Raw genomic sequence first — 27,034 nt, 5'->3', positions numbered from 1 at the left:
CACACTGGCCATGCAATGTCCACTTGCGTGTTTTCGGGAAAACAAGTAAAAATAAAAATAAATAAAAATATATAGTTACTTGTTTACGGAAGGCAACAGGAAAAATACACCTCCTGGTGACAGTATGTTGTAGCCCTGTGTGAAGCAGCAAAGTGGTGTAAGTCTAACATCCCCTCTCAGCACCTGATGCTGAACAAACCGCGTGAAGACAAAGATGTGAGGCAAAGGATGAAGATGTCCGCTGCGATGTCCATTGAAGGACAATACTCCCGTGTACTCCGCGAGTGTAGTAGCCTCCCAGAGATCTCCATGGTAAAGTGCCGTCATGAGCAGTGTAGCAAATTGCTATACTCCGCCTATACAGGGTGAAGATACTGCGTGAATGTCCCGAACTGAGTGTGAAAACAACTCCTTGTCGTGAAAGCAGTGCCAATAGACCTGCAAGTGTCCTGCCCAATAGGATCCGTGGTGTCTGTAGTCAAACTGTCTAGAGAAAATGGGGAAGCCCAAGAACCGTCATGAGAATGGCCGAAAGCGTGTGAATGCATGAACCTGTAACTCAATGTGGCTAGGTGGCTAAGCTGTGTAAAACTTCAGGATGGCCGGATGTAGCAATCTGCCCCATAAAACGTCCTCCGAATCAAGGAAAGCCATACTAAACAGTCTGCAATGTAGAAGCTATCGTAAATTGCACCCGTCACCAATAGACCGTACAGACCACCATTGGATGGTGTCCTATCTGTAGGTAGGGTAATCCAAGATGAGGGGAAAGCCAGACTCAATAGTCCCTAAATGTTCCGAAACAGCGTTCCGGACGGGTCCAGGTCCGAAAACAGAGTTGGGAACAGAAAGCCGTTCTGGAACGGGTTGTAATCGGAATGGTGACCTAGAAGGGAGTGAACGGGGCGGAACGGTATCTGGAACGGCGGAATGGGAATCCGGAACGGTCAACCAAAAAAGTCAGCTTCTTTTAACTAGCCATTTGGGGGCAGATTTGGGGCTATTTGGGGATAGGTTTAGGGCTATTTGGAGGGCTGATTTGGGGCTGTTTGGGTCTGTTTGGAGGCTCGTCTCACCTCCTCCTCAAGCTCTCAACATCTTTACTGAGCTACTCTCCTTGCTAAAGCTTTAAGCTTGGACATGGAGCTCTAGCTTCTACCTGTTCTTTTTTGGTGGAAAGCACAACACCCTCAAAGAAGAAATGTGGCTTCTACCTCTCTTTCTCAAGCTCCATCCCTCGCTCTCGTGTCTCAAGCTCCATCCCCCCCCCCCCCCCCCCCCCCCCCCCCCCCCCCCCCTCTCTCTCTCTCTCTCTCTCTCTCACAATAGTCAAACTCCATCCTTGTCTCAAGCTCTGTCATCGTAAAACATGTCTAAATATGGCTCTAATTAGGGTGGTCGAATTCAAAAGCTTAGCTTATAGTTTTTCACTAACATATGAGCCTGTAATACATATAATATATTTAGTTTCTTTGGTCTATCGTTCCGGCATTCCTGTTCCCATTCCGGCCCCCCTCATCCCTCCTGTTCGCGTCCCGTTCTGCACCCTCCCGTTCCCGTTCCCGTTCCCGTTCCCTATTCCCGTTTCGGATAACTATGCAGGCTCTGAGAAGAGGTATGGTCAGACCAAACTGTGTGCACCGTAATCATCCTGTATGAAAAAGGGAAGCCAGGATTGAGCAGTCTGCGCTGTGAAGAACCTCAGAGAAGAGGAAAGGCTAGACCAATTTGTTTGTGCCGTCTTGCCTGTATCTCCTGCCTCCAATCCTTTGGTGTCAACCAAAACTGAATCCGTGCCAACAAACGCCACCAAACCGCATCTCGTTGTGGCTCTCAATGTGAATGAGCTAGGAGTGGCCTATTGCTTAGGTCGGTGGATGAGTCTGTTGTAAGGGTACCGAGGGTGAGTGTAAGCAACTTGAAGGTAGCAATCCAAATGATCAAGAGTGTAGAAGAGCAACTGCACTACCATCCAAGCCAAGCTCCGGGTGACTCCGGATGTAGTCGCGGGATGCTGATCTCCCGCATCTTGCGGGTAAACTCTCCAAGAGAGTCTAAAGCACTGAAGTCCCACTCCAATCTGTAGATCCAAGCAATGAACCTGTCCAAGAAGAGATCCAAGATCCTCTCTCGAAGTCCATGTAGATGCTTCTGTGTAAGCAAGTGATGTGACGTGTCGAGGTCAAGTGGTAAGTGTCTATCCGCCCAAGATGGTGGCATCTTCTCTGGGAATGTCGGAATCCCATATGCCATGAGCATGGCCATATCTCGTGTGAACTACTCTGATGAGTGCATTGGTGTGTCCATAGCAAACCACAAGTCACCGCCCCCTCTGGAGTGTGCAACCGCTGAATGATGGCTGGTATGAATGGATCTCCCAAGGATCGTACACCCGTAGATGATCAAGCCGATGTTGAAGATACCGTGTACTGCAGCAGTCACTGAGAGACCGCATGGACCACCACTGGATGCGTCCTGGCAGGAGATAACTTCATCCTCTGTGAAAAACACAAACCATGTGGCTGCTGTCCACCCAAAAACGCAACTGCGAGGTGATGAAAACGCTGCTGTCCTGCGATTTTCAGCATGCTCGTACGCCCCCGGCAGGGTCTAAAGCGGTGCAGAGGGTTTGGGGAGGGTGGGAAATAAAAGTGAACCCCAAGTGGGCTGAAAAACAGAGGAAATAGCAGTGCAGAATGGCTGAAATCTGTAGCAGATGAAGAGGATTTTCAACGGCAAGGCACCAGATGCCGAGCCGTGTATGAATAGCAAGATCCAATGGCAAGGCCCATGGCTTCCCCCTCTTGCAAAAACGCTGACCTGCTGTGCAGAAAATGCTGGCAATTCAGCCCCAAAAACGTTGGTGCTGCTGTCCAAAAAAACGCAGATCTGCTGTCTGAAAACGCAGGTAGAGGGAGGGGTGTTCCGGTGAGGAAACAACTTGAGAAGGCTAGCGCTTGTAGCCAGAAGGTGATCGCCATGTAGATCTGCAAAAACGTAGGTGGAGAGGGGTCCTCCGCAACAGTAAACTCGGCATCTTGTCGCTTGCCTGGCTGAAGCAAAAAATGCTTGCAGATTGAACGTGGGAGAGAAATGTGATGTGGAGATGCGCCTTGACCATGGAGAGCCTGAAGCTCTGATACCTTGTGAGTGTGCGTGTGCGGAAAAAAAAGCATAGTTACCCGGAACGCGGAACGGGAACGGCGACGGGATCCCCGAAAAACGGGGGAACGGCTAGGGGTCCGGAACGGGAACAGCACGGAACGGGAGGTTAAAAAACACCCAAATAGTGCATTTTTTAGCTCCTTGTGTTTAAATACAAGGAGTATTAGAGTGCTTTGACTCTAATACTCACAAAAAACTCGTTTTGAAGACCATTCAACCTTGCTATGACTAGATGAAGATGAGAGAGAGAGAGCTTGAGAGAGTGAGAGGGAAGAGACTCGAGAGAGTGAGAGGGAGAGGGAGAGATTTGAGAGAGTGGGAGGGAGAGGAAGAGAGCTTGAAAGCTTGAAGCCTTGAGCCTTGAGAGAGTGAGTCTTGAGAGGGAGAGATCTTGAGAGTGTGAGAGGGAGAGAGCTTGACCCTTGAGGATTAGCTTGTGGAGAGAAAGGGGGAGGGGGGTGCATTTTATGAGTCCTTGAGGCCTTGCACACTTCAAAAAGAAGCCCAAACATTTACTTCAATTTTTCCAATTTTTGCCAAATTTGTTTGTAGCCGTTGGCCGTTCCAAGGGCATTCCGGAACATTCCGGGGGCGTTCCGGAACGTTTCGGAACGGCCATTCCGACTTGCACTGGCCACCTAGAACGTCAGACGTTCCGGGACGTTTCGGAACGTTCGGGAAGGGAACTGCCCCCGGAACGCCGGAACGGGGGCTAGGGGGCGTTCCTCTGTAACTCTTAAAAAAAGAGAGAGAGAGAGAGAGAGAGAGAGAGAGAGAGAGAGAGAGAGAGAGAGAGAGAGAGAGAGAGAGAGAGAGAGAGCACAAAACGCAAGATATGGTGAAGAGGGGCCGATCAGCCCCATGACTACCATGAGCAGAAGACCCAATACACAATGACCAGGTAGTGTGGAAGTGGGTACCCCCCTGCCCCCATAAATAGGTGCCAAGGGGAGGTAGGGCAAACATAATTACCCGGAATGGGAACGGGAGGGTTTGGAAAGGGACGGGAACAGGGAGGAGGAGGGGGGGCTGGAATGGGAACGGGGCTGGAACGGTCGACTTAAGTGGCTTGAATTACCTCCATTCAACTTAGTCCCAAATCAACTCCTAAACAACTCCGAAATTGCTCCAAATAATGCCTACTTTTGCCCGTTCCGCCTCACGTTCTGCCCCATTCCTCCTCGTTCCGGAACACCGCTCCGGTTACACTTCGTTCCGGAATGGTGTTCCGTTCGTGACTCCCTTTTGGGAATGGGACTCGTCCGGAACGCCATTTCGGAATGTTTAGGCCGTGTTCTGCCCGTTCCCTGTTATAGTGAGGGCAAAGCCCGGAAAAATCCCCCACAACCCAATAAGAAAATGATATATGGAAATATATGTGTGGGCGACCGGACAAAGGTGGGCGGCCGGCCCCAAACTAGTAGGGTGGTCGGACCAGGCACAACCTAGACTATGGGTGGCCCAGCCCGGAGACATACTAGCTGTACAAGTATGCCGTAGACCTGTGTGAAGCAGTAGAGTGGTGTAAGTCTAACAAAACGCTGGGGCTGATCTGTTGAGCAAAAACGCTGGGCTGATCTCAAGCCAAAACGTTGGTTGATCTGCAACAAAACTCTAGCTGCCTTGCATTTGCTACAAGCCCCCTTGGGTCACCCAAGGGAGGGAGGGCGCCCCCCTCTAGGCTTTACTAATATGCTAATGAGGTGACTCCCCGTCCTCCCTATATAGACACGAAGGCTGGCTGCCCGACTGACTCCTCTAGCCATACGACCCTGGAGAAAAGGGAATAAATAGGACTATGGGAAAGAGCACCGGAGGCCCATCAGGATTAAGGGAAAAATGTGCCAAGGCTGGGGAAAAATTACTCCTAGCGTGCATGAGCAGAGATGGCCATGGAACTAGTGTAACAAGGAACGAGCGGAGCGTAGCCCAAACGCTTCGAAACGGCATTCCGAACGAATCCGTTCCCAAAACGGAGTTAGGAATGGAACGCTGTTCCGAAACAGGGTGTAACGGGGCGGAACGACGGATTGAATGGGCAAAAGTAGGCATTTGGGGGGCAAATTTAGGGTTGTTTGGGGGACATATTAGGGGCAGTTTGAGGGAAGATTCGGGACCGAGCTGAATGGAGGTAATTCAAGCCTTACTTTAGCTGACCGTTCTGGCCCCGTTCCCGTTCCCGTTCTGGCCCCCCCTCCTCCTCCCTGTTCCCGTCCCATTCTAGACCCTCCCATTCCCCGTTTCTGTTTCGGGTAGCTTTGCATGGAACCAAGCCAAAACCCAAGGCTAAACATGGCTAAACACAACTTGACATGAGAAAACAACCTCACACTCGCCGGACCCAACCACAAAACAACCCTCACTCCCTAACACCTATGTCACAAGGCGGGCACCACGTGCTAATAAAAAAGAACAGACTGAACAAACTTTTAGCACTTCAATAACAACCGAACTGAAAGAGAGAGACGACATGCGACACGGAGTGGCGGAATTCCACCCCAGAGAGTATTGGCCCCAAACCTTGGCGCCCCTTTCGGTATTTCTTTATATTGCATCAACACGGTACAAGCCGACACTCCAGACTCTGCACCTTCTCCAGGAAGCATGCCAGAGAATGAGCCCTAACCTCATATTTAAAGGCCCTTGGCTTAAAAAGCAATTATAGTGAAAATCTTTCAAACTCAAAAACATATGGTCCAAAAGCAAAGCCAAAAAGCTGCCAGCGCAATTTACGAAAATCCGTACAGTCCTGCCACGTCAGCACCGCCAGCGTGAAAAGCATCATCAGCCTGCTTCGCAAGTTCTTGTGTGTGTGTGTGAGTCCTGCTTTATTTCCTTTATGTCAGTTGGGGCCCCATCGGACGGGGTCCCCATAAGTTGGTAGGACTTCTTCTTCTGCTACTTGTTCTTCTTAGGGTTTAGGCCCCTCGGCCCACATCTGCAAGTTGGCTTTATTCTTTAGGCTTTGACACGTCAGCAGTTTGTGACAACCTATCCGTGGGAGAAACTTGGACCAACTAGACAAATCCAGAGAGATGCTTGAACTCTAACAGTGTAAATACATCGCGGCGGGAGCAAAGAGATTGAGTTGGTAGAGGCATGGAAACAACAGACATAATAATGCTCTAGATTGGTCGAAAACCCCTGTTTTAATGCTTGTTTTTAAGTTTAAGTCTTAAAAACCTTGTTAATGATGCTCTAGATCTGTTGAAAACCTGCGTTTTAATGCTCGTTTTTAAGTTTAAGTCTTAAAAACCTTGTTAATGAGTCGCCAGGTCAGTATGAACAAGTGTCAAATCTTATAACATTAAAATAAGGCAAAAAAATCAGGAAGTGGCGTGAATTTTTAGAAAGAGGCCAATGTATGAATCTTGCGAGCTTTCTTTCCTCCCAGTTGTACGCCATTTGGTAGGAGAAAACCCAATGCATGGCTACATAGAGGTAGTGCTACTATTTGCAGGCTCTGTGTGTGTGTGTGTGTGTGTGTGTGTGTGTGTGTGTGTGCGCCATCAACAAATTCTTGCTCAGTGCTCTTGTGAGGACCATGCAAAGGTTACGAAGCTGACAAAGAAAGTGAATTTCAGCCATAGAAGCTTGTGTGCGTTCCTGTGGGGAATAGCCGCACTCAGACAAGCTGGTATTGGCTGTCCGTTCAGATTTTCAGCACTCTGTCAAGTTCGAAACACAATTTTCAGCCAAGGCGTTCCCGCTTGGGCACTCGATAAGCGAGTAAGCAACAGAAGCAACCGCTCTCGTGTAGGAGATTGCAAAACGAAGCAGATAGAGCCGTTCTCGGCTACAGGCATGACAAAGTTCGGCCAACAGGCTCATGAGTACATGCATTTTTATTCATCAGAACAGACTCTGTGACAGAGAACAATACAAATTGTTCCGGTTCACGTGTTTGTAAAAGTTCAGAATTAATAGAAAATCTCCTCAAGGGGGGGAGGACCAACCCATCTTCTGGTCCCTAGTGCTGTGTTCTCTGTCTCTACTTTATTTTCCAAGCGTTGTGTTGTGAAAATCCTTAAGCTATTTCAATTGAATAATCTCAAAAGTATTTTACACGCTTGCTCTATACTGGCCGTCAACGCAAATTTCAGCACCTTAACGAACTCCAGAAGTCGTTTTCAACCAACGCGTACTCGCTTAGACAATTCACAAGCGAGCTGTTAATAGTAGGGATCACTTCCTCCAAGAAGTCTCCAGATATAGCCGTTCTCGGCTATAGGTATGACAAATTTCAGCCAATAGGCTCATGATTACATGCCTTTTTATGCATTAGAATAGACTCTTGGACAGAGAATGGTGCAAACTGTTCCAGTTCATGTGTTTGTAAAAGTTTGGAATTAGTAGAAAATCTCCTCGAGGGGAGGGACTAGCCCATCTTCTGGTGCCTAGTGCCGAGTTCTCTCTCTGCTTTATTTTCTAAGAATTGTCTGTGAAGATTCCTACGCTCTTTTAATTGAATAATCTCAAAAGTAATTAAGTACACGTTTTCGTTCTCCTAGAGAGAGTAGATTCCTCAAGCCATCTTTGATGGTGCACCAATTGTCTGCATGCATCCGAAGAGTTAGTCGTGTGGGACTATGTCGAAGGCTTTGTGGAAAGCCACAAAGCAGTAGTATAGTCGCCTCCTCTTCATCTTTGCTTGATCAATCGGTCAATGTAGAGTAAAATGTGGTCGATGGTATAGAAGGCTCGTGTGAAAAGGGCATGTCCTGTGGCTTGTAGGCCCTTGTTGTGCATATGAGCTCAACTTTGCCTCGAGCATTGCTTCATAGAGTTTGGCCAACATGTGACTATTAGGTGCAGCGGAAGTGATTGAAGGTGATATCTTAGGATGAGGGCTGAGTACGTACACGAGGTTCCTTTTACTTAAATGAGAGAGATGTGCAATAGAAAAAGAGAGAGAAGAGAGAATGATACTATGACTGAAGGTTCTGTGAGTGATAGAGAGAGAAAGAAGACTAACACTAGATGGGGCCCCACTTATTGCTAGAGTGGTATTTGCTTTAGATTGCACAGTTGCTAATACAATGGATGTATATGTAGAGGTGCTGATGGGATCTTGCGGTAGATGCTTGGATGTGAGAGGCTGAGGCTGAAATCTGAAAACGCTAGAGAGGCAGACTTGGATCTACGAGGGTACTGTGAGACTATAGCTGAAATCAGGAATCGCTGATGCTATGAGGATGAGATCTGCAAACTCTTGATTGCTGATGCAAAATACTGATGGGCTGGATACTTAATGGCTGAAAATTACTAATGTTGGTGTATCTGCTGGGATGCTGAGTGATCTGGGGATTGCAGGCTGAAAATGCTGGTTGATTTGATGTAGAAAACGCTAGAGGGTGCAAAAACACCAGCGCTACTGAGGTGCTGAAGGTACTGTTGCCCACGCATTGGGTATCAAACACTTCTAACTAGCTGGGCACTTATTAATATATCAATATTATTAACAAGAGTTGCTTCACATGCTTATAAACTGCCTAGGCCAATTCTAAAGTACTAAATGCGACCACTCCTCAGTGCCTACACCTAGTAGACACCGGAGGTGACCCTATGCAATCAGAGGGTATTCAACTAACTAAAGTGCTTGGACATGCACGTCTCGCGTACAAGCTCACGAAGGTGCTAAAACACTTCCTAGGCTGTCCTAAATCGTAGGAGTAGGAGTTACAACTTGTCCACATGCACATAGGGTTAGATGTGCACGTGACAATGGCCGATCATGATGGTCCAATGGCTGCCTGGTCAAGAGTGACTTCGGACTTGTGGATAGAAACAATGTTGTGTGAAGTCCACTCTGCTAGTGCTCTTTTAGAGAGAGAGAGAGAGAGAGAGAGAGAGAGAGAGAGAGAGAGAGAGAGAGAGAGAGAGAGAGAGAGAGAGAGAGAGAGAGAGAGAGAGGGGTCATGAATCCAATGGGCGCGTATGTATATTTGTGGGATCGTGATAGCGTCATTGTTTGCATGACTACGACACTTTGGTTTTGGGCAGAACCATATGGATTTCCTTGCAGTTTGAGAATGCTTTAGTGGGAATTATGTGTGCATGTGCTACGTCTCTAGACATCAGGACGGGCGCCTGCAGTATGTTTGGCCAGTGTGACCAGCCTGCACATATGACATGACGCAAACCAAACTCACACCTAGACACACATAGTGAGTGACATCAAAGTCACCTCCGAGCCTTAGAGCCCCCGAGCTTGGGAGCCTACAACCAAACGGGCTAGCCTCTACCACAAGGGCTGGTGTCCCATACCACCACGCCCACACCAATACGGGTGTGTGGATAGAGTTGCCAAGGGCCTAGAGTCCAATTGTGGTGTCACACCAGATGTCTCACAAATGAGACCCAAGTCCTATTTATAGGACTTCATAACCAAAGGGCAAGGTTCACACTGCCTGGACATACTGTAGACGCCCATCCTGATGTGCGGGGACGTAACAATTTCCCCCTTATTTTGAATTGCTGTTCGTAGCAATATACTCGATTATAAGACCGGGAAAACGTATTTTCAACAATCTAAGCGACTTTCCTAGTAGCTTGAGACTCAAGACGATGCTTCCACTTGATCAAATATTTGGGGTATGAAGTCTTGTGAGACTTGCGGACTCTTTGATTTAGAACTGATTCGGGTTCAAGTGGAATGTAGCGGGTGGTGTCTTCCAAGTTCGAGCCTTCCTCGGAAGGAATCACTAAGTCATCTTGTCCCAACCGTTCTTTTAGACGGCTCACGTGGAACACATAATGAACAACAATGCTTGGAGGTAGGTCCAACTTGTAAGAAACCCCAATTATAGTTTCGAGCATGGACCGGTCCAAAATTCTTCGGTACCCTAAGATATACCCACATGCCTTCTTGGAGTTTGAGGGGTTGTCGATTTGATTAGCATAAAAAGTGGCACGATCTTGTGCCTTCTTGATGCTCTCTTTTGCGATCTTGAGCATTTTTTGCATATTGCGCAAGAAATTGACTACTGATCGCATCTTCACTCCCTTGAGTGTGGAGGCAATCGGTGGTTTCAGCTCATAACCATACATAAGAATAAACGGGCTATAACGAGTAGCTGAGTGCTTAATACAGATATAAGCAAATTCAATCTGGGGGAGAGATCGTTCCCAATCAGATTGACGTTGGGAAACATGGGTTCCTAGCATATCCTCCATGGTTTGATTTGTGCGTTCGGTTTGTCCATCAATTTGAGGATGATTTGACGACGACATGCATAAACGGGTTTTCAATTTTTAAAAGACCGTTTGGCAGAAATTGCTAGTGAATTTCAAATTGCGATCACCCTCAATTTCCTCAAGCAAACCATACAATTTGTATAGATGTTTCACAAAGAGTTGAGCTAACTCGTGACTTTTTACGATGGAGCGTGTAGGAATAAACCGTGCCACCTTTGTGAGTCGATCGACAACGACCCAAATGGCATCGTGACTATGGTTGGTCCGAGGCAATCCAACTACAAAATCCATAGAAATACTTGACCATTTACTATCGGGCATTTGCAGAGGATTTAAGAGCCCAACATGCTTTTGACGTTCAGCTTTGTTGAGCTGACATTGTGTGCTTTCTCGTACATACTTTTCAACAAAATCTTTCGTGTGCGGCCAATAGAAATACCGGCCGACCAAGGCTTAAGTATGGTGTATGCCAGGGTGTCTTGCACTTGGTGCATCATGACACTCAAACAAAATTTGCTTGTGGATATACAGGATCTTTTTGTTTTTGTGTTCCTTCTTTTCAAGATTTTATGTACTTGGATTCAAGTTCTGCAGGTGGAGCAATTTATCCTAAGAAGATTTGTGAACTTAATTGTACCACAAATAGTGGTTGTTGTGCCTTTTTAGACCTTACGATAGTTTAAACCTCATTGGGTTTGGAAGTAGATATCTATGATAAACGCCTTGAACTGGAATATGTCAATTTAAATATCATCCACTAAATATGGTGTCATTTGTTTTCAAATTTTCTGATTTTCTCGTCTTTGTTCTAGTAAATCTGCTTTTGTTGTTCAGTCGTCTCATCTCTTTCTTTACTCGTTGAGAAAGGATTCTCATTCAAAAGAGTTGTGAAAAGCATTCATTCATTTTTGAGTCGTAGTAAGTATATTTTTAACGTTTCTTCTTTTGGAATGTTCGAAACAAGTGATAGTAAATTTAAGAATAGTGGGGAGCTTAAAAGCCCTCATATTGTTTGACTTAATAACACGCTAATCTCTTGTTGTCACAAGACAGGCACCACGTGCCAATAGAAAAGAACAGACTGAACAGACTTTTAGCACTTCAATAACAATTGAACTGAGAGAGAGAGAGAGAGACGACAAGCGACACGGAGTGGCGGAATTCCACCCCAGAGAGTACTGGCCCCAAACCTTGGCGCCCCTTTCGGTATTTCTTTATATTGCATCAACTCAGTACAAGCGGGTACTCCAGACTCTGCACCTTCTCCAGGAAGCATGCCAGAGAATGAACACTTAACACATATTTAAAGGCCCTTGGGCTATGATAAGCAGTTTACATGAAAATCCTTCAAACTCAAAAGCTTCTGGTCCAAAAGCAATGCCAAAAAGCTGCCAACGTAAATCACGGAATTCTGTACAACTACCACATCAACACTGTCGACGCGTTTTGCGGAAATCTGCCACGTCAGCATTGTAAGCAGAAAATCCGAAAATCTGCCACGTTAGTAGCAGCCACGTATATGTGCGGGTACTGCTTTATTTTAATCCTTTATGTCACTTGGGGCCCTTTTGGACGGGGTCCCCATAAGTTGGTAGGACTTCTTCTTATGTTTCTTGTTCTTCTTAGGGTTTAGGCCCTCGGCCAGGATCTGCAAGTTGGCTCCATTCTTCAGGTCTTTGACAGGTCAGCAGTTTGTGACAGTTGTCTAGATCTTTAGTGCTTTAGTATTTTTGCTCTTACTCGATAGATGCTTGTCACGTGCACATCTAACCCTATGTGCATGTGGACAAGCTACTTCATCACAAGGGTTGGGTTCAGTTCAGTTCAGCTTGGGAAGTGTTCTGGCACCTTTGTGAGTCTGGTCGCAGGCCGTGCATGTCTAGGCACTTAGAGTATCAACATTACCATCAGAATCCATCATGAGCATTTTTTTTCCTGAGAAAAAGATCCTTCTATTAGTTACTGAAACTGCCAATAGGGCTACAACCACCTCTTCAAGAGAGGGCTACAACAACCATGGTGGGGAGACTCTCCCAATGAAAAAACTAGCATATGTACAATGGGGCTAAATCAAGAAATGGGGGGAGGGAAAAGCCACACAGGTGGTCGGTAGTGCCATCGGAGTACACCTTGGACCATGGTGTAGAAAGGCCCAGGACGCGAGAGTCGAAGGAAAGCCTCTCTGCGCTCTTGCATGCGGTCGGAGCTGGCCTGTAGTCTCTCGAGCTGTCCTCTGAGAGTGTGGATCAGCTCTAGCCAAAAATCGCGAACAGTCTTTGATGGTGGCACATGACGAGCCTCAAAGATGTGGAAGCAACGGGCCCGCCAGATGAACCAGAGTGTCAAGCCATTGATGAGCTCCCCCATCATGAGCATTTTACAGTGCATAGAATCCATTTTTCCTATTTTATCCATTTTTCACTTATTATTATTAAGTGACTTTCTTAGCAAGACCCCCGGCCATTGTAACAGGGAACGGGGGGAACACAGCCCAAACGTTCCGAAACGGCGTTCCGGACGAGTCCTGTTCCTGAAACGGAGATGGGAACGGAACACCGTTCCGGAACGGGGTGTAACCGGAACGGTGTTCCGGAATGGGCGGAACATGAGGTGGATTGGCGAAACGCGGGGCGGAACGGGCAAAAGTAGGAAGTTGGGGGAATAAAAGTGGGCTTTTGGGGGCAGATTTAGGGCTGTTCGGGGAACATATTTGGTGCAATTTGAGGGCAGGTTAGGGGGCAGATTTGGTGGCAGTTTTGGGGTTGTTTAGGAGTTTATTTGAGACTAAGCTGAATGGAGGTAATTCAATCCTTACTTTAGGTGGACCGTTCCAACTCCGTTCCGTTTCGGCCCCCCCTCCTCCTCCCCGTTCCCGTCCCGTTCCGGACCCTCCCGTTCCTGTTCCCCATTCCTGTTCCGGGTAACTATGCCCCCGGCAGGAACTCCTAGCATTTTTCAGCTATCAAGACAGCCTAGCGTTTTCAGCATTTGCAGATCAGCCCCAACGTTTTGCAACTTGCAGATCAGCCTGGCGTTAGGAGATTCACAGCAGATTCCCTAGCGTTTTTGCAATAGACAGCAGATCAGCCCAGCGTTTTTGCAATTGCAGACTACCATCAGTGTTTTGCAAATTCCCGGCGGCGACAGAACCTTCACTTGCATCAGCGTTTTGCATTTTCAGCAGTTAGATTCCGTACCGCAGCCCCAAACCTCGCAGATCTCACCTTCCTATAGCAGATCCTCGCCGCACGGTCAGATCAGCCAGCGTTTACAGATTCAGCCCGCTATTCGCATATTTCAGCATCTGCGTCATCGTCGTGTCGTCGTCACCGACATAGAGTTTACAGATTCAGCCCGCTATTCGCATATTTCAGCATCTGCGTCATCGTCGTGTCGTCGTCACCGACATAGAGTCAAAATTCAGCAGATACAAGATATGCAGATTTCAGCCCCTAGTTTTTTCAGTTTTCAGCCTGTCTCGTCGTCGTCGTCATCTTTGTCGACATCGTTGGCAAGACCATTGCATTTAGACCATTGTAGAGATTTGTGCAATCAATAGCAAAGACTTCCTCGCCATCGAGAGAGGGGCCCTTGGAGGACGGTTTGACAGCATTTTGGTGTCGTATTCTTCTCTCTCTTTCTCTCAGTCTTAGTACCTTCATTCACAGTGTTACCACTTTGTTTGTGATCATTTGCACTTTCTCATTAAAGGAACGGAAGGCTCTCCCTTCCGTAAGTAAAAGGAACCCTTGAGCACAGTTCGGAGCACTCATCTTGAGCAAAGTTCAACATTCACTTCCGCTGCACCTTACATTGGTATCAGAGCTTTGGCAGTGTTCTGTATCACTCAAGGAAAGAACCACAACATTTTTTTTTTTGCTTGTTGCGGTCGCACGTAGCCCAAGTCCACTTGGGGGTGCCGATTCCTATTCGTGTTTTTGAAGAGTGACAGGAAACCCAAGAAATAAGGGCTTGTCCAACCTCCCCTTGTTTCTCTTTTCACTCATTGAGAGCGGACTGTGCACTTAGCGGCCGGCCAATCGACGTGAGGTGGGAAAAAGCAACCTTGGTGTGAGCGCAAGGCCGCAAAGGGGTGCGGAAAGAGAGGAGCTCAGGTAAGAGAAGATCCTTATCTAACACAGATTGCAAGCTAAAGAAGACCCTCAAGAACCCAAGACCCTCAAGACCCTCAAGAACCCAAGAACCCAAGAACCACAAGAATCCAAGTTCCTCGTGAACTTAAGACCTCAAGACTTCAGTGTATGGTCATCACCCGAAGCGGAATGTATACTTCACATGGAGGTGGCAAAGAAGAATTTTCCCCACCAGGAGGTTTTTCCGACCCTCCTCCTTCCCCATCCACGCCAAGGTTTGCACCAAATCCTATGGATGCTTTGGTCAAGACAATGATGGACATGATGATACGGCAAGAAGCGCAACACGCTGCCTTGGAGCATGAGCGCGAAGAAAGAACGGTAGCCTTAGAGCGTGAGCGTGAGCAAGCGCGCTTGGCGGCCGCAGAAAGAAAGGCAGAATTAGATTGCGAGCGCGAAGAAATAAAGGCAATCTTGGATCCCGAAGGCGAAGAAAGAAAAGAAGAATTGGATCGCGAGTGCAAAGAAAGAAAGGCCGACTTGGAGCGTGAGCGCAAGCAAGCGCGCTTGGCGGTTGAAGCGAACAGGGTAGCCTTGGACGTGAGCGTGAGCAAACGTGCTTGGCGGCCGAAGAAAGAAAGGCAGCTATTGAGCTTGAGTGTGAGCAAACACGCGAAGCCCAACGAGTAGCGGCCGAAGGCAGACGAGCGGCCTTGGAGTTAGAGCGTGAGGCGCAGAGAGACCAACGCATGCAAGAGTTAGTTCTACAGGTACTCATGCCGAAACCCGAGCCGGCCAAAGATGTTGGTGGTTCATCAAGTGGCGCAAGCCAAGATTCGGACTCCAACAACCCCGTCACCGAGAAGTTGACATTCAGTAAGTATGACGGTAAGATGGATGCTAGCGTTGTTCATTCTTGGTTGCATCAATTTAATGCTTATTTTGCGACAACTAAGAAGACAGGGAATAGCAAGGTTTTAACGGCAGCCATGTATCTTGCCGTCGATGCCATTAATTGGTATCACGCATGGCAAGAGGCACAATTGACCGCGCACCTAGAGGAAGTCGACGGAGACACGTCCCTTTCCTTCAGTTGGGCCGACTTCCAAGACAAGCTCAAGGCGCAGTTTATGCCACCTCAGTACCTAGCACGATTGAAAGATGATTGGCGCAGTCTCAAGCAAAATGGTTTACCTGTTATGTTTTTCTCTAATCGTGTTTTGCAGCTTGGCACCCAATTACGCAAATCGCATGATGAGCGCAAGGAGGCTTTCATTTTCGGTTGAATGACTATATCAGGTTTGATGTCGAAGTCCTCGACCTCGTAGATCTCCACAAGGCGGTAGCGATTGCTCTTGCAGAGGAGATGAAGCACAATAAGGGAAAGCCTAAGGAGAACAAGACTTCGCAAAGTACCTCTCAGACTTCGCAGAACCCATCCTCAGAACAGTAAGAACGGTAAGAATGGTAACTCTTCTAATCAATCTTCCTCTAGTCTCTCAGAAAAGAACTCACAAAATGAATCTAAGGGTAAAGCTAACACAATTGCTAAACCTAAGCTCACCCCAGATGAAAAAGCAGCACAAGGAATTTTAGGAGGATACATCACGTCAGAAGAACAAAGCATTTATTCTAAGGAAGGTCGATGTTATCATTGGTCACATCAAGGGTCACATAAAAAGAACATGTCCTAAGATTGAATCTAGCGAATCTAAAGAACCCACAGAACCCACATCCTCTGTTAATGTAATAAATGAGAACACGAGTGTGACCCAAGTTCCTCATGATCCTCCCATTGATGAGTCTCTCATTAAGTGTTATGGTCATGTGAAGGGTCAGCGTTTTGTCATATTGTTTGATCCGAGCAGTATGCATGATGTGATTAGTGACTCTCTTGTCGAAAGAGCCCGCTTTGAGGTTAGCAAGACATCTCCTTTCGAGGTGTCGGGCTTCGCTCCCGGTATGGACTCTCTCATTACACGGGAGTGCCTTGATGTGTTATTCACGGTTCAACAAGTGTCCTTCCGAAGAAAATTTGTAGTATCAGGATGTGATATGCTTTTAGGCATTCGATGGTTTCGTGAGCATAACCGTCTCATTGATTAGGCAGTCAATACTTTCACTTTCAATGCCAAAAGTGACTCGCATTGTCATTCATGGGGAGGAAGTTGTTCATTCTTCATCTCTCATTTCTAATGTGTAGGCGAAGATTGAAAAGAATCACCATGAGAAGGAGACTCTCTCAGTCTTGTCTTCTCCAAAGCACGACACATATGATTTGCAGGATAAAGATGTGATTGTTCACAAGGATGATCGTTTAGTTGATGCTTTTTCTAGTGAAGCTAACCTCATTGCAGATTCGATCAATCACCAAGACCCGATCTTGGCTCTCGAGTCGAGGTCCCAAGAACCCCCACAGGAAGTATGATTAGTCAGCACGCATTGTTGCATGAGTGCTTCATTCGTAATGGTTTCCTGTATTTTAGTCACCGTTTTTATGTGATCCCTTCTCATAAGCATGTCATATTGTACGATGAACACGATTTACTCATGAATGAGCACGGATATATGCAGATTATTCATGAAAAGATGAAATGTTGCATTCAAGGAATTCACATTCCATGTCTTTTCCTTGGCATGACATAGTATCCGAAAGAGCACAAGAAGGTTTGAGCATCAAGCATCGGCATTTCCATTATGATTTGCCACAATTGATAGATTTAGATCAGAAATTCAAGATTCGATGTCACGGTTTGCGTGTGTTTGATGTAAGGTTTGGCACTCCTTCACTTTGTTCATCTGCATTGCATGCACAGTTTTTTCGAAAGAATAGTCTTTTTCCAGTCACTCTACATGGAATGGGTATGTTTATGTTTTTGTGTTGGAAGTGGTTTCAGGAATTTTCCTCCTGGGAGATTCTTGAAGACGGTAGATCCACGACTATAGCCAAAGTTGGAGCTTTGACGCAGCCTCAGATGACTTTGTTGCTTTCAGCGCGGCCCTAAGAAGCAAGCGTTGCAGACCTTTATGAAGTTCAACAAGTATCGCACGACCCACGTATCAGAGTGGGCCGGCAAAGAGTCCTGCACAGGATTCCAGACACTGTTGGCGATCTCCCTCGACGCCATACAGTTCGGTATCAGTACCTCCCTTTAATAAGGAGGGGATGTCACGTGCACATCTAACCCCATGTGCGTGTGGACAAGCTACTTCATGACAAGGGTTCAATTCAATTCAGTTCAGTTGAGCTTAGGAAGTGTTCTGGCACCTTCGTGAGTCTGTTCACAGGTCGTGCATGTCCAGACACTTAGAGTAGTTGCATTTCCTCTGGTTGCACACAACATGATCATCAGCATTACCATCAGAATCCATCATGAGCATTTTACAGTGCATAGAACCCATTTTTTCTATTTTAGTCATTTTTCACTTATTATTATTAAGTGACTTTGTTGGAAAACTGGGTAGGGCAGTTTGGCAAGTCAGTACATAAGAAAAGCTAGCGCTAGCACTTTCTGGCAGAAGAGGTAGCAAGGACCCAGTGTCTGGTAGTGCACCTTCTCAGCAAGACCCCCGGCAGAAACTCCTAGCATTTTTCAGCCATCAAGATAGCCTAGCGTTTTCAGCATTTGCAGATCAGCCCCAACATTTTGCAACTTGCAGATCAGCCTTGCGTTAGCAGATTCACAGCAGATTCCCTAGCAGACAGCAGATCAGCCCTGCGTTTTGCAGATTCCCGGCGGCGACAGAACCTTCACTTGCATCAGCATTTTGCATTTTCAGCAGTTAGATTTCGTACCGCAGCCCCCAAACCTCGCAGATCTCACCTTCCCATAGCAGATCCTCGCCGCACGGTCAGATCAGCCAGCATTTACAGATTCAGCCCGCTATTTGCAGATTCCAGCATCTGCGTCGTCGTCGCGTCGTCGTCACCGACATAGAGTCAGAATTCAGCAGATACAAGATATGCAGATTTCAGGCCCTAGCGGTTTTTGTTTTCAGCCGTCGTCCTCATCGTCGTCGACATCGTTGGCAAGACCATTGTAGAGATTTGTGCAATCAATAGCAAAGACTTCCTCGCCATCGAGAGAGGGGCCCTTGGAGGACGGTTTGACAGCATTCTGGTGTCGTATTCTTCTCTCTCTTTCTCTCAGTCTCAGTACCTTCATTCACAGTGTTACCATTTTTATTGTGATCATTTGCACTTTCTCACTAAAGGAACGGAAGGCTCTCCCTTCCGTCCGTAAAAGGAACCCTTGAGCACAGTTCGGAGCACTCATCTTGAGCAAAGTTCAACATTCACTTCCGCTGCACCTTACAATGCTAGCCTTTGTCATGGAGGAGTATGCCCATCACCTCTTGAGGATGATAGGAACTCAGTTCGTTGGATTTATAGAGTACGTTCAAAGCATGAATGAGTTGTATACAAACCTGCACCTCTCTTGGGCACTGATGACGTAAGTAGGGATGTCATAGTTGTTGTCTAGGCTATGCATGATAAAGGTGATAATCGGTTTGGACAAGTAGCGAAGTTGAGGTCGCATATTGTCAAGTTTTGAACTTTTGTCTCTTCTAGGTATGTTTATAGTAGTATTCATTTCTAGAATTTAGCTTAATTAGGATTTAAGAATTTGCTCCTTTAGAAGTTGTGTGGAGTCTAATTTTAGGATTAAGTCTTTGAGATGCCTTATCGTTGTTAGTTTAAGGTTCAGTATGTGTTGCAAGTTTTAATCAAGTAAACGTCTTTAGCTTATTTTGCTTATGCCTTTTCTAAAATCATTTTTAAGGGTAGTGGTTTGTTCATCTAGTTTTGTTTATTAACAAACAAAGTGATTTAGGTGTTCCTTTTTCTATTTTCTTGTGTCCCTTGCTTTGTATTTTTGTGAGTGTTTTATCCCCTCTTATAATTTGTTAGTTCAGACTATAGAGAAGGAAAAACAATCATCCGTGAGTTCAAGAACTCCATACACAATGTGGAGAACTGACAACTAATTCTTCTCACAGCACCTAAGATAGTAGATCATCATTCTTTGGTGGAAACTGAGCTTTTATGATTCATAAGAGCCTCTTGAGTTTTTGTTTGAGTGTTAGGTTTATTTACTTCTATTTTTCAAATGATACTCGAAAAGTGGATTGTAACTATGCATGTATCTGATTGGTGCTATAGGTCAACTTTGGCCTTTAGAGGACATTAATAGAATTCCCTCTCTCTCTCTCTCTCTCTCTCCCCACCAGTTTGTAACGGATTGGTCTCATAGGTCATTTTGGCCTTTTGAAGACGTTAATATATCTTTTCATTTCATTTCATCTCTCTCTCTCTCTCTCTCTCTCTCTCTCTCTCTCTCTCTCTCTCTCTCTCTTTATTTAATACTTTGTATTTAGTTTTCACATTTACTTTCACACTTTTCACACTTAGTACTTTAGTACTAAGGTACCCAGACATTGTAACAGATTCACCACTTTTGTATCAGTTTGGTCTCATAGGTCATTCTGGCCTTTTGAAGATATAACATTTCATTTCATTTCATTTCTCTCTCTCTCTCTCTCTCTCTCTCTCTCTCTCTCTCTCTCTCTCTCTCTCTCTCAGCGATGTCTTGGATTGTTTCTACTAGAGCTGCATAGACATAGAGAGAGCTTGTTGAGGACTTCACGGGAGAGCAAGTCTCAGAGACAGATCACAGATTTCTTTACACCAGCCAGGGAACAGTCATAAGAGCAGTCTTCACAGCAGATCTCAGATCCCAACCAGAACAAAGGTACGCGGATCGATCGAGCCATTGAGCTAGGTAGATCTAGGCGCCCACGACCACGGGGGGCCTCACATCATCGACAAAGGTGGCAGCAAAGGATCCAGACCATCCTAGCTCGATATGCGAGACGAGTAGTCAGAGTATTGACCATGGAGGGTATTGATGAAATTCGGCAGCGACCAATGAGGGATCTCATCGGATGATTTGTATCTCATTTGCTCCATCTTTGTCTCAGCTAACCCATTATATCAGCCCTCACCCCATCACCCCTCCCCATCTATTTCATTCCAGGTTCAGTTTTTCAGTCTTTGAGTTCCTTTGTACTTTTTTGTACTCAAGACACTGTATCAGATTCACCAATTTTAACTTTTGGTCTATAGGTCACTTTGGCCTCTTGAAGACGCTAATATAACATTTCATTTCATTTCATCTCAACAAGTCTTGAGTTCAACTCCTCGTCAGCTAGATCTTTAAGGTCTCTTGGGATAGTTTCCTACAACGTTAAAACTCTTTTCTTCTTCTCTCTCTCTCTCTCTCTCTCTCTCTCTCTCTCTCTCTCTCTCTCTCGTGTCTAGCTTCTGAGTATTAAATATTTTCTGCTTTTTTTGATGGTATTTATGGAGATATGCTATCCTTTTTGTGACATTTAGTTGACAATCATGATATCTTTTCGGGCTTGGTATGGTGAGAGTTGAGAGTCCATTTTGAAAGGAGGGTTTGAACTTTGAAAGGGCTGACTAGCTGAATGTGTTGCAACTTGCCTCATCAGCCACAATGATGGGATGTAAAAGAGTGAGTTTTTCCATCAGCGTATGACTTGAAACATACATTTTTGCAGAAGTTAGCAGTGAAACAGATGGATATGAAGGCAACACAAGAGTTTTTGAACGAGATAAGAATACTTTCAAGTGTACATCATGCTAATTTGGCAAGTTAAAACTCTCAACAATGCTCTTTTTTTGACTCAGGGTTTGATCTCATTCTTTGCTCTATCATTTTGTACTCTTGCTGCAGGTGGATCTTATTGGGTACTGTACTGAAAAATACTTGGTGCTTGTGTACGAGTATGTAGACAATGGAACATTAGCTCATCACCTACGATCTGGTATGCAGTATTGACCATAGTTCCATCAGTCTTTTGTGTGCTCTTAAAAACGTTATGGTGTCAATGCTTCAGGCAAAAACCCACTGCAATGGATAACCAGAGTTCAAATAGCACTTGATGCTGCAAGGGGTGTGGAATATATGCACGATCATACTAGACCAACCTACATACATCGTGACTTGAAGCCAAGCAACATTCTTTTGGATTCAAATTTTCATGCCAAGGCACCTTCATTATGTTACATGTTTTTGTGTCTATTCATTGGTTATTATTGAATGTCTGCTATTGTATGATAATCTTGCAAATAATTGCAGGTTGGGGACTTTGGCTTAACAAGACTTGTAGATCCGGACGGAGAGGGTTGGACAAGGACTATTCAAGCATGTGGCACTCTGGGTTATATGGCACCTGAGTAAGCATGACCCCTTTCTATGCAAGTATGAGTTGCATATGAGTGCGTCCACAATGTTATAGTTGTTATATCCACTCAACATTTGGCCTTGAATCCATATATTTATGAGGAAAGAGTGTAGGCTCTACCATCCATTTACCCCCCCCCCCCCCCCCCCCCCCCCTCCCCCCTCCTCCCCTTGGGATCCTTCAACTTACTGCTCCCTTTGTTTTTTGGTGTGGCCTCCATGGGCTGCCATTCCCTGTAAGCCTTTCTTTTCCAGCCTACTCATTACACTTGGTACTGCCCTTTGTCTTGTGGTCATCGTTCTTATGGCTGGCTTGGTTGACTATTCGGTATAGCGTGTGTGGGTGTAACCTACTTTTACTATGGAAAAATAGGTAAAGGTCGTGCACTACGGTCTACTCTGGACCTCGTTTCAAATATGTTGCCAAAAGAACATGTGGGGAGTGCTGCCACTTATTTTTTGGTGTGTGTGTGTAGCTTGCTACAATGTCACTTGTAAGGGACAGGCAGTTACAGTTGGTCTTGGGTTCACATTGGATGGACTCTCGCCTCGGCAGTGACGTGGCAGATACAGGGATTTGTGGTTTGGAGGACGCTGTGGCCAGTTCATCCCCACCACAGTTTGGAGATGGGCGCAGCTGGACTATCAGAGATATTTAAACAGCCATTGTCTGCCTTTTATGGTTGTGCATATGCTCAGTCTGTTTCAGTCGTGGTATGCTTCCTAGACGTTCTGAGTCTAGAGTCTTGAGTCTTGTGTTCAGTCTAGCACCTCATATCTGCACTCTCCTTGCATAGTTGAACCTGGACACCCCCATTTTACCTGTAAGTCCCGGGCTTGGAGCTGAGTGTGCTGCCAGCCAAAGTCTGTACTGGCTCCATGAGTTGGTCGAGTTTCATTGAGTTTGGAGTCTACTGTTGCTTTATTTGAGTTTGCTCTGTTCCATTGCTCTATAGTGTTTACATTCTGTTGGAATGAGGTTTCTTGCACATTTCACTAAGGATCACCCCAGTAGAGAGCACGACACACTTTTCTTGCTACAGTTGCTCTCATTTTTGGCATACCCGGGGGACCTCAACTGAAGTCTCACTCCGCTGGGCGTACATGGTCGAGGAGCTAACTGGTTAGTCTCTCTCATGGTCTAGTACACCTTCGTCTTCATCCTGCTTGCTCTAGCTGGTCTTTGCCTACGTCCAACTGGTCCAGTTGGTCTAGTCTCTCGCCTTGGTCTAGTCTGCTGGTCTAACTAGTTTGGCCTAGTCTCTCGCCTTGGTCTAGTCTGCTGGTCTAACTGGTCTGGTCTCGTCTCTTGCCCTGGTCTAGTCTGCTGGTCTAACTGGTTTGGTCTAGCCTGGTCGAGTACAGTTTGCATTCGTCAAACTGGTCTAGTCCACCCTTGCCACCTCAACCAGCTCCTCACCCCCCGTATCACTCCCCCACTACACTTTCCACCAACTGTGCTACAACAGGCTCCTGAGCAGGTTGCAATGGAGGAGCTGACAAGCATTTTGGCCAAGGTAAACGTAAAGTTTCCGACTTTCAAAGCAATCACGGAACTGATCTCTCGTTGCTGCTGCTCTCACGCGCTCGCCATCGCTGCACTTCTTCCTGCTCCCTTCTCCTCGCGCTGCCCTGAACCTGCCCGCCCGGCCCCATCTCTCTCCCCCTTCGCGTTGCCCTGAGCTGCCCTCCCGCCCCACACTTCCTTCTCGCGCTGCCGGCAGCCTGCCACCATTACCCCACTCCCTCCTCGTGCTATCATTCGGTGTTGTTTCCCAGCGGCATCGACTCGCCTTGTCGCTTCACCTCGCTCTTCTCGACGCCCTCGATTCCCCTTCGCTCACGTTCGCAGCAGCAAACATAGATGGAGAATTGTGCTCCGTCACATAGGTACTCCACTGAAGCCCCCTCGCCCAACTCCGTAGAACCCATCATCTGACTTGCTCTTTCACTGACAGAGCAAGCGAGCTTAGAGGCAGAGGTGACGCGCCTTCATGCCACCTCTGTTATCTGCAAGATTCTCGGCACTAGACTCAGCAGAGGGGAGGTGCGTGATCTCCTCCAGGCCCGCCTTCTTGCAGAGGTGGGCAAGATCCTCGATGTTCAGCTTCTCAAACGTGTCTACTACCAGATAGAGTTTGAGACTCCCGAGATGGCATCCAAGGTCATTGCGATGAGCCCCCTGGCCATCCGAGCAGTTTGAGCTACGGTTTCGACCCAACCACCGATGTTCTTGTCGAGGAGGCAAACCTTCCCATCTCGGTCTGCTTCTCCGGCCTGAGGAGAGGGTACCTTCCGCTCCTTTCCAGGATTGGCTCGGAGATTGGGACCGTCCTTGAGACTCCTCGCACGGCAGCCTCTGTAGTTGCCAAGGAAGCTGGCATTCCCACGGTACGTGTTTTGGTTTGGGACACCCACACCCTCCTGAAGGTCATTCTACTACCTTGGGTGAGTGGGCACGACGCCCCGACCTTCATCTCAGGCTCAGCCCCAACCTTCTAGGGCTGGCCAGTAGTAGCAGACGGAGCCACAAGGTACTCAGGCACACTCACCCTTTGAGCCTCGGGCTCAGGCAGAGGAGGGATGGCAGCAAGTTCGTGGTTGGCGTCGACAGGGGCCACCACGTCAGCCTGGCCCTCCGAGTGGTCGCCAGGCTCCAGGCTAGCAGCAGTGGGTTCCCACAGGGAACCGTTTCGACCCTCTTTAGCAGGTTGAGGTCCCAGCTCCTCCCTCCACCTCAGCCTCACCTTCACTACCCCTCCTCCCCCCGAGTTCTTCTCCCCCGTTCCTCCCCCCCGCTTGCTTCCTCCTCCCCGCCCCTCCTACCCCAGAGTTCTTCGCACCCCCCACTCCTCCATCCCCCACTAGCGAGAGAGGGACAACCTTTCTTGCAGACCCCCCTTTTGGTGTAGACGTCTCCCTTTGCAGTAGTTCCTCGTGGACTGACGAGCTTCGAGCTTCAATATTCATTATAGGTGGGACTTCTTCGCCTACGACTTCACACGGTTTCTCGGCGACCCTTCACTAGCCTTTGAGGAAACTTGGTTTAGAGTTCATGTATTGTTCCTTGCAACTAGAGGGATAGAGGCCTTGGGCACAGAGGTTGGCTTCTCTTTTCTCTTATGTGATAGGGACCAGTCTGAGTGGACTCTCGACTCAGTGATGGAGTGGCTACAGACACAGGCCCTCGAGTTCTTTCACCACATGGGAGACTTGGGGGTTACACTGTACAGACCTAGTACAGACTTTGTGGCCGTTGGCCAAATCTCAGTGACACCTCCAGACTCGGCAGGATGTAGACACATTGTGGTACACTTCTTTGCTGACACGTAGAGCCCACGAGACTATGTATACATACATGAGGACTCCTGGACAGAGGAGGTTGCCCTGCGCACGGCACGCTCTTCTTGGGCTTGGGCAAGACATTCTTTGCAGTCACGTCTATATCGGGGACGCTCGGATGCGGATTATTCCCCATCCAAGCCGGCCTTGAAGATAGCGCAGTTAGCTGCTGCTGCAGCATCAGTTCTTTCTCGTTCTCCATGAGGATTGTCTCATGGAACGTGCAGGAATTAGGTGGGCCCCAGCTTTAGCACCAGCGGGGTCGATTGCATCAGGAGCTTCAACGTAGTTTTTGCTTCAACGGCTTAGAGCTCGACTGCCTTAGGTAGGAGGCCCTTGGAGACCTTCCATCATATGGATCTTTACAGAGATCCGTAGAGTTAGTCTGAGCAAGAGATCGGAGGATCGTTTTGCTGTGAGTCTACTTTGCTCTTGGGAGAAGTTGCGGAGAGGCTTGGAGCAACACCTGCCCACTTGCACGGAGGAATGCTTGAGACAGTCCCTTGTTTGGAACCCCATGGTCAGTACTCAGAGAGTCCACTTGGTTGGTAGTAGGCCTCATGTTTCTTGGGGTCCCATGGCAGAGGGTCTAGCAAGCACTCTAGGTGACTCGCTTCAGTTCTCAGGTTTGTCAGAGGAGTTACAAAGCATCCAGCTGCAGGGCATGAGAGGGGTACAGAGCATGTGTCAGGACATCACTGAGGCAGTACCAGTTGAGTGGCTCACACCTCTAGAGACAGCAGCTCCCTAATGAATGGGGGCCTCCATGTGACTGGAGGTCCTCATCGCAGTTCGAGCTTGCTCAGAGACCGTACCCTCCATGTTCTTTGGGATACAGGGCGAGGGTCGATTACAGAGTGTCAATAGAGGCTCCACAGGTTGCAGAGTGTTGTTTTCAGAGGATCCGAGTAGTGGGCATCTGCGGGAGGACTTGTGTCATTGATCCTGACCCAACATCTCTTGAGACAAGCCATTGGAGGCTTTGGGCTTGGGAGAGCTGTCCACTGGCACGAGTGCAGCGGGATCCTGGAGAGTGGTTTTGGAGGGACCCTTTCCCTTCAGCCGACCATCCAGGGGTCCCTTTCTTTCAGTACACTGTTTGACTGGGACGTCACATCCTGGCAGCACGGAGAGAGGCTCGTCATGCTGCAACACCTCATTGGCAGGAGGAGGGCCTCACAACTGAGTTCTTGTTAGCCTTTTGGGCGAGGTTGTGGGACGCCAGATAGCCGCGGCGAGTCACTTTGTTCCAGTGGCTAGTTGCACATAGAGCTACAGCAGTGGGGAGCTGGCTAGTACATAGTGGCCTTTCGGCAGCATGCGCAGCTTGTAACCATCCTTTGGAGAGTCAGCGTCATTGTTTGTGGGACTGCCCTATGGCACAACAGATTTGGCTTCGGGTCCTTTGGCTGATGCCAGCTCTTGCCACAACACAACAATACACTTGGGAGGCAGCTGCTTGGTCCACTCTCACGGGCCCATATCCTCCACCAGCAGGATGATAGTGATACAGGGGGGTCGACCTACACTCCAGCCTGCTAGAGAGCTTACCCCACAGGAGTGGTGCAATGAGAGAGAGGTGTGCTGGGAGCTCGTTTGTGGCTTGACACTCTGGTTCATTTGGCAGGCCCACCGCTTCCGCATCTTCGAGGCTCGCCTTGTGCCACCGGCGGAGACTGTTCGAGATTTTTGGCTGGAGTTGATCCATACTCTTAGGGGACAGTTCGAGAGTCTTCAGGGCAGCTCCGACTCCATGCGGGAGCGCACAGAGGTGTTCCTTCGACTCTGGCACTTTGGGCCTTTCTTCACCATGGTCCAGGGTGAGCTCAGTTGGCACTACCTTCCACTTGTGTGGCTTTTCCCTCCTCCCATCTCCTGATTAGCCCTCATTGTACATATGCTGTTATTTCATTGGGAGAGTCTCCCCTTATGATTGCTGTAGCCCTCTCCAGTAGAGGTGGTTGT

General features: G+C 47.5%; 1 protein-coding gene across 3 annotated transcripts in view; it reads left to right on the top strand.

Annotated features, from left to right (window-relative positions):
* LOC147459493 (chitin elicitor receptor kinase 1-like) overlaps positions 1-27,034 on the top strand; it is a 45,228-nt gene that overhangs the window by 9,533 nt on the left and 8,661 nt on the right. For all 3 annotated transcript variants that reach the window (XR_015187883.1, XR_015187882.1, XM_086510748.1), the window contains exons 6-9: positions 21,042-21,131; positions 21,218-21,308; positions 21,381-21,532; positions 21,623-21,720. Coding sequence is in view for 1 of the 3 variants with exons in the window: in XM_086510748.1 (XP_086366874.1) it covers positions 21,042-21,131; positions 21,218-21,308; positions 21,381-21,532; positions 21,623-21,720 (431 nt within the window). In the remaining 2 variants the exon portion in view is untranslated. The remainder of the gene's footprint in view (positions 1-21,041; positions 21,132-21,217; positions 21,309-21,380; positions 21,533-21,622; positions 21,721-27,034) is intronic.

This window comes from Adiantum capillus-veneris, chromosome 4 (assembly GCF_014529385.1).
Source record: "Adiantum capillus-veneris isolate H3 chromosome 4, ASM1452938v2, whole genome shotgun sequence".
Taxonomy (NCBI): Eukaryota; Viridiplantae; Streptophyta; class Polypodiopsida; order Polypodiales; family Pteridaceae; genus Adiantum; species Adiantum capillus-veneris.
Note: the sequence above shows the minus strand (reverse complement) of the source record. Positions and strands in the feature narration are given on the sequence as shown.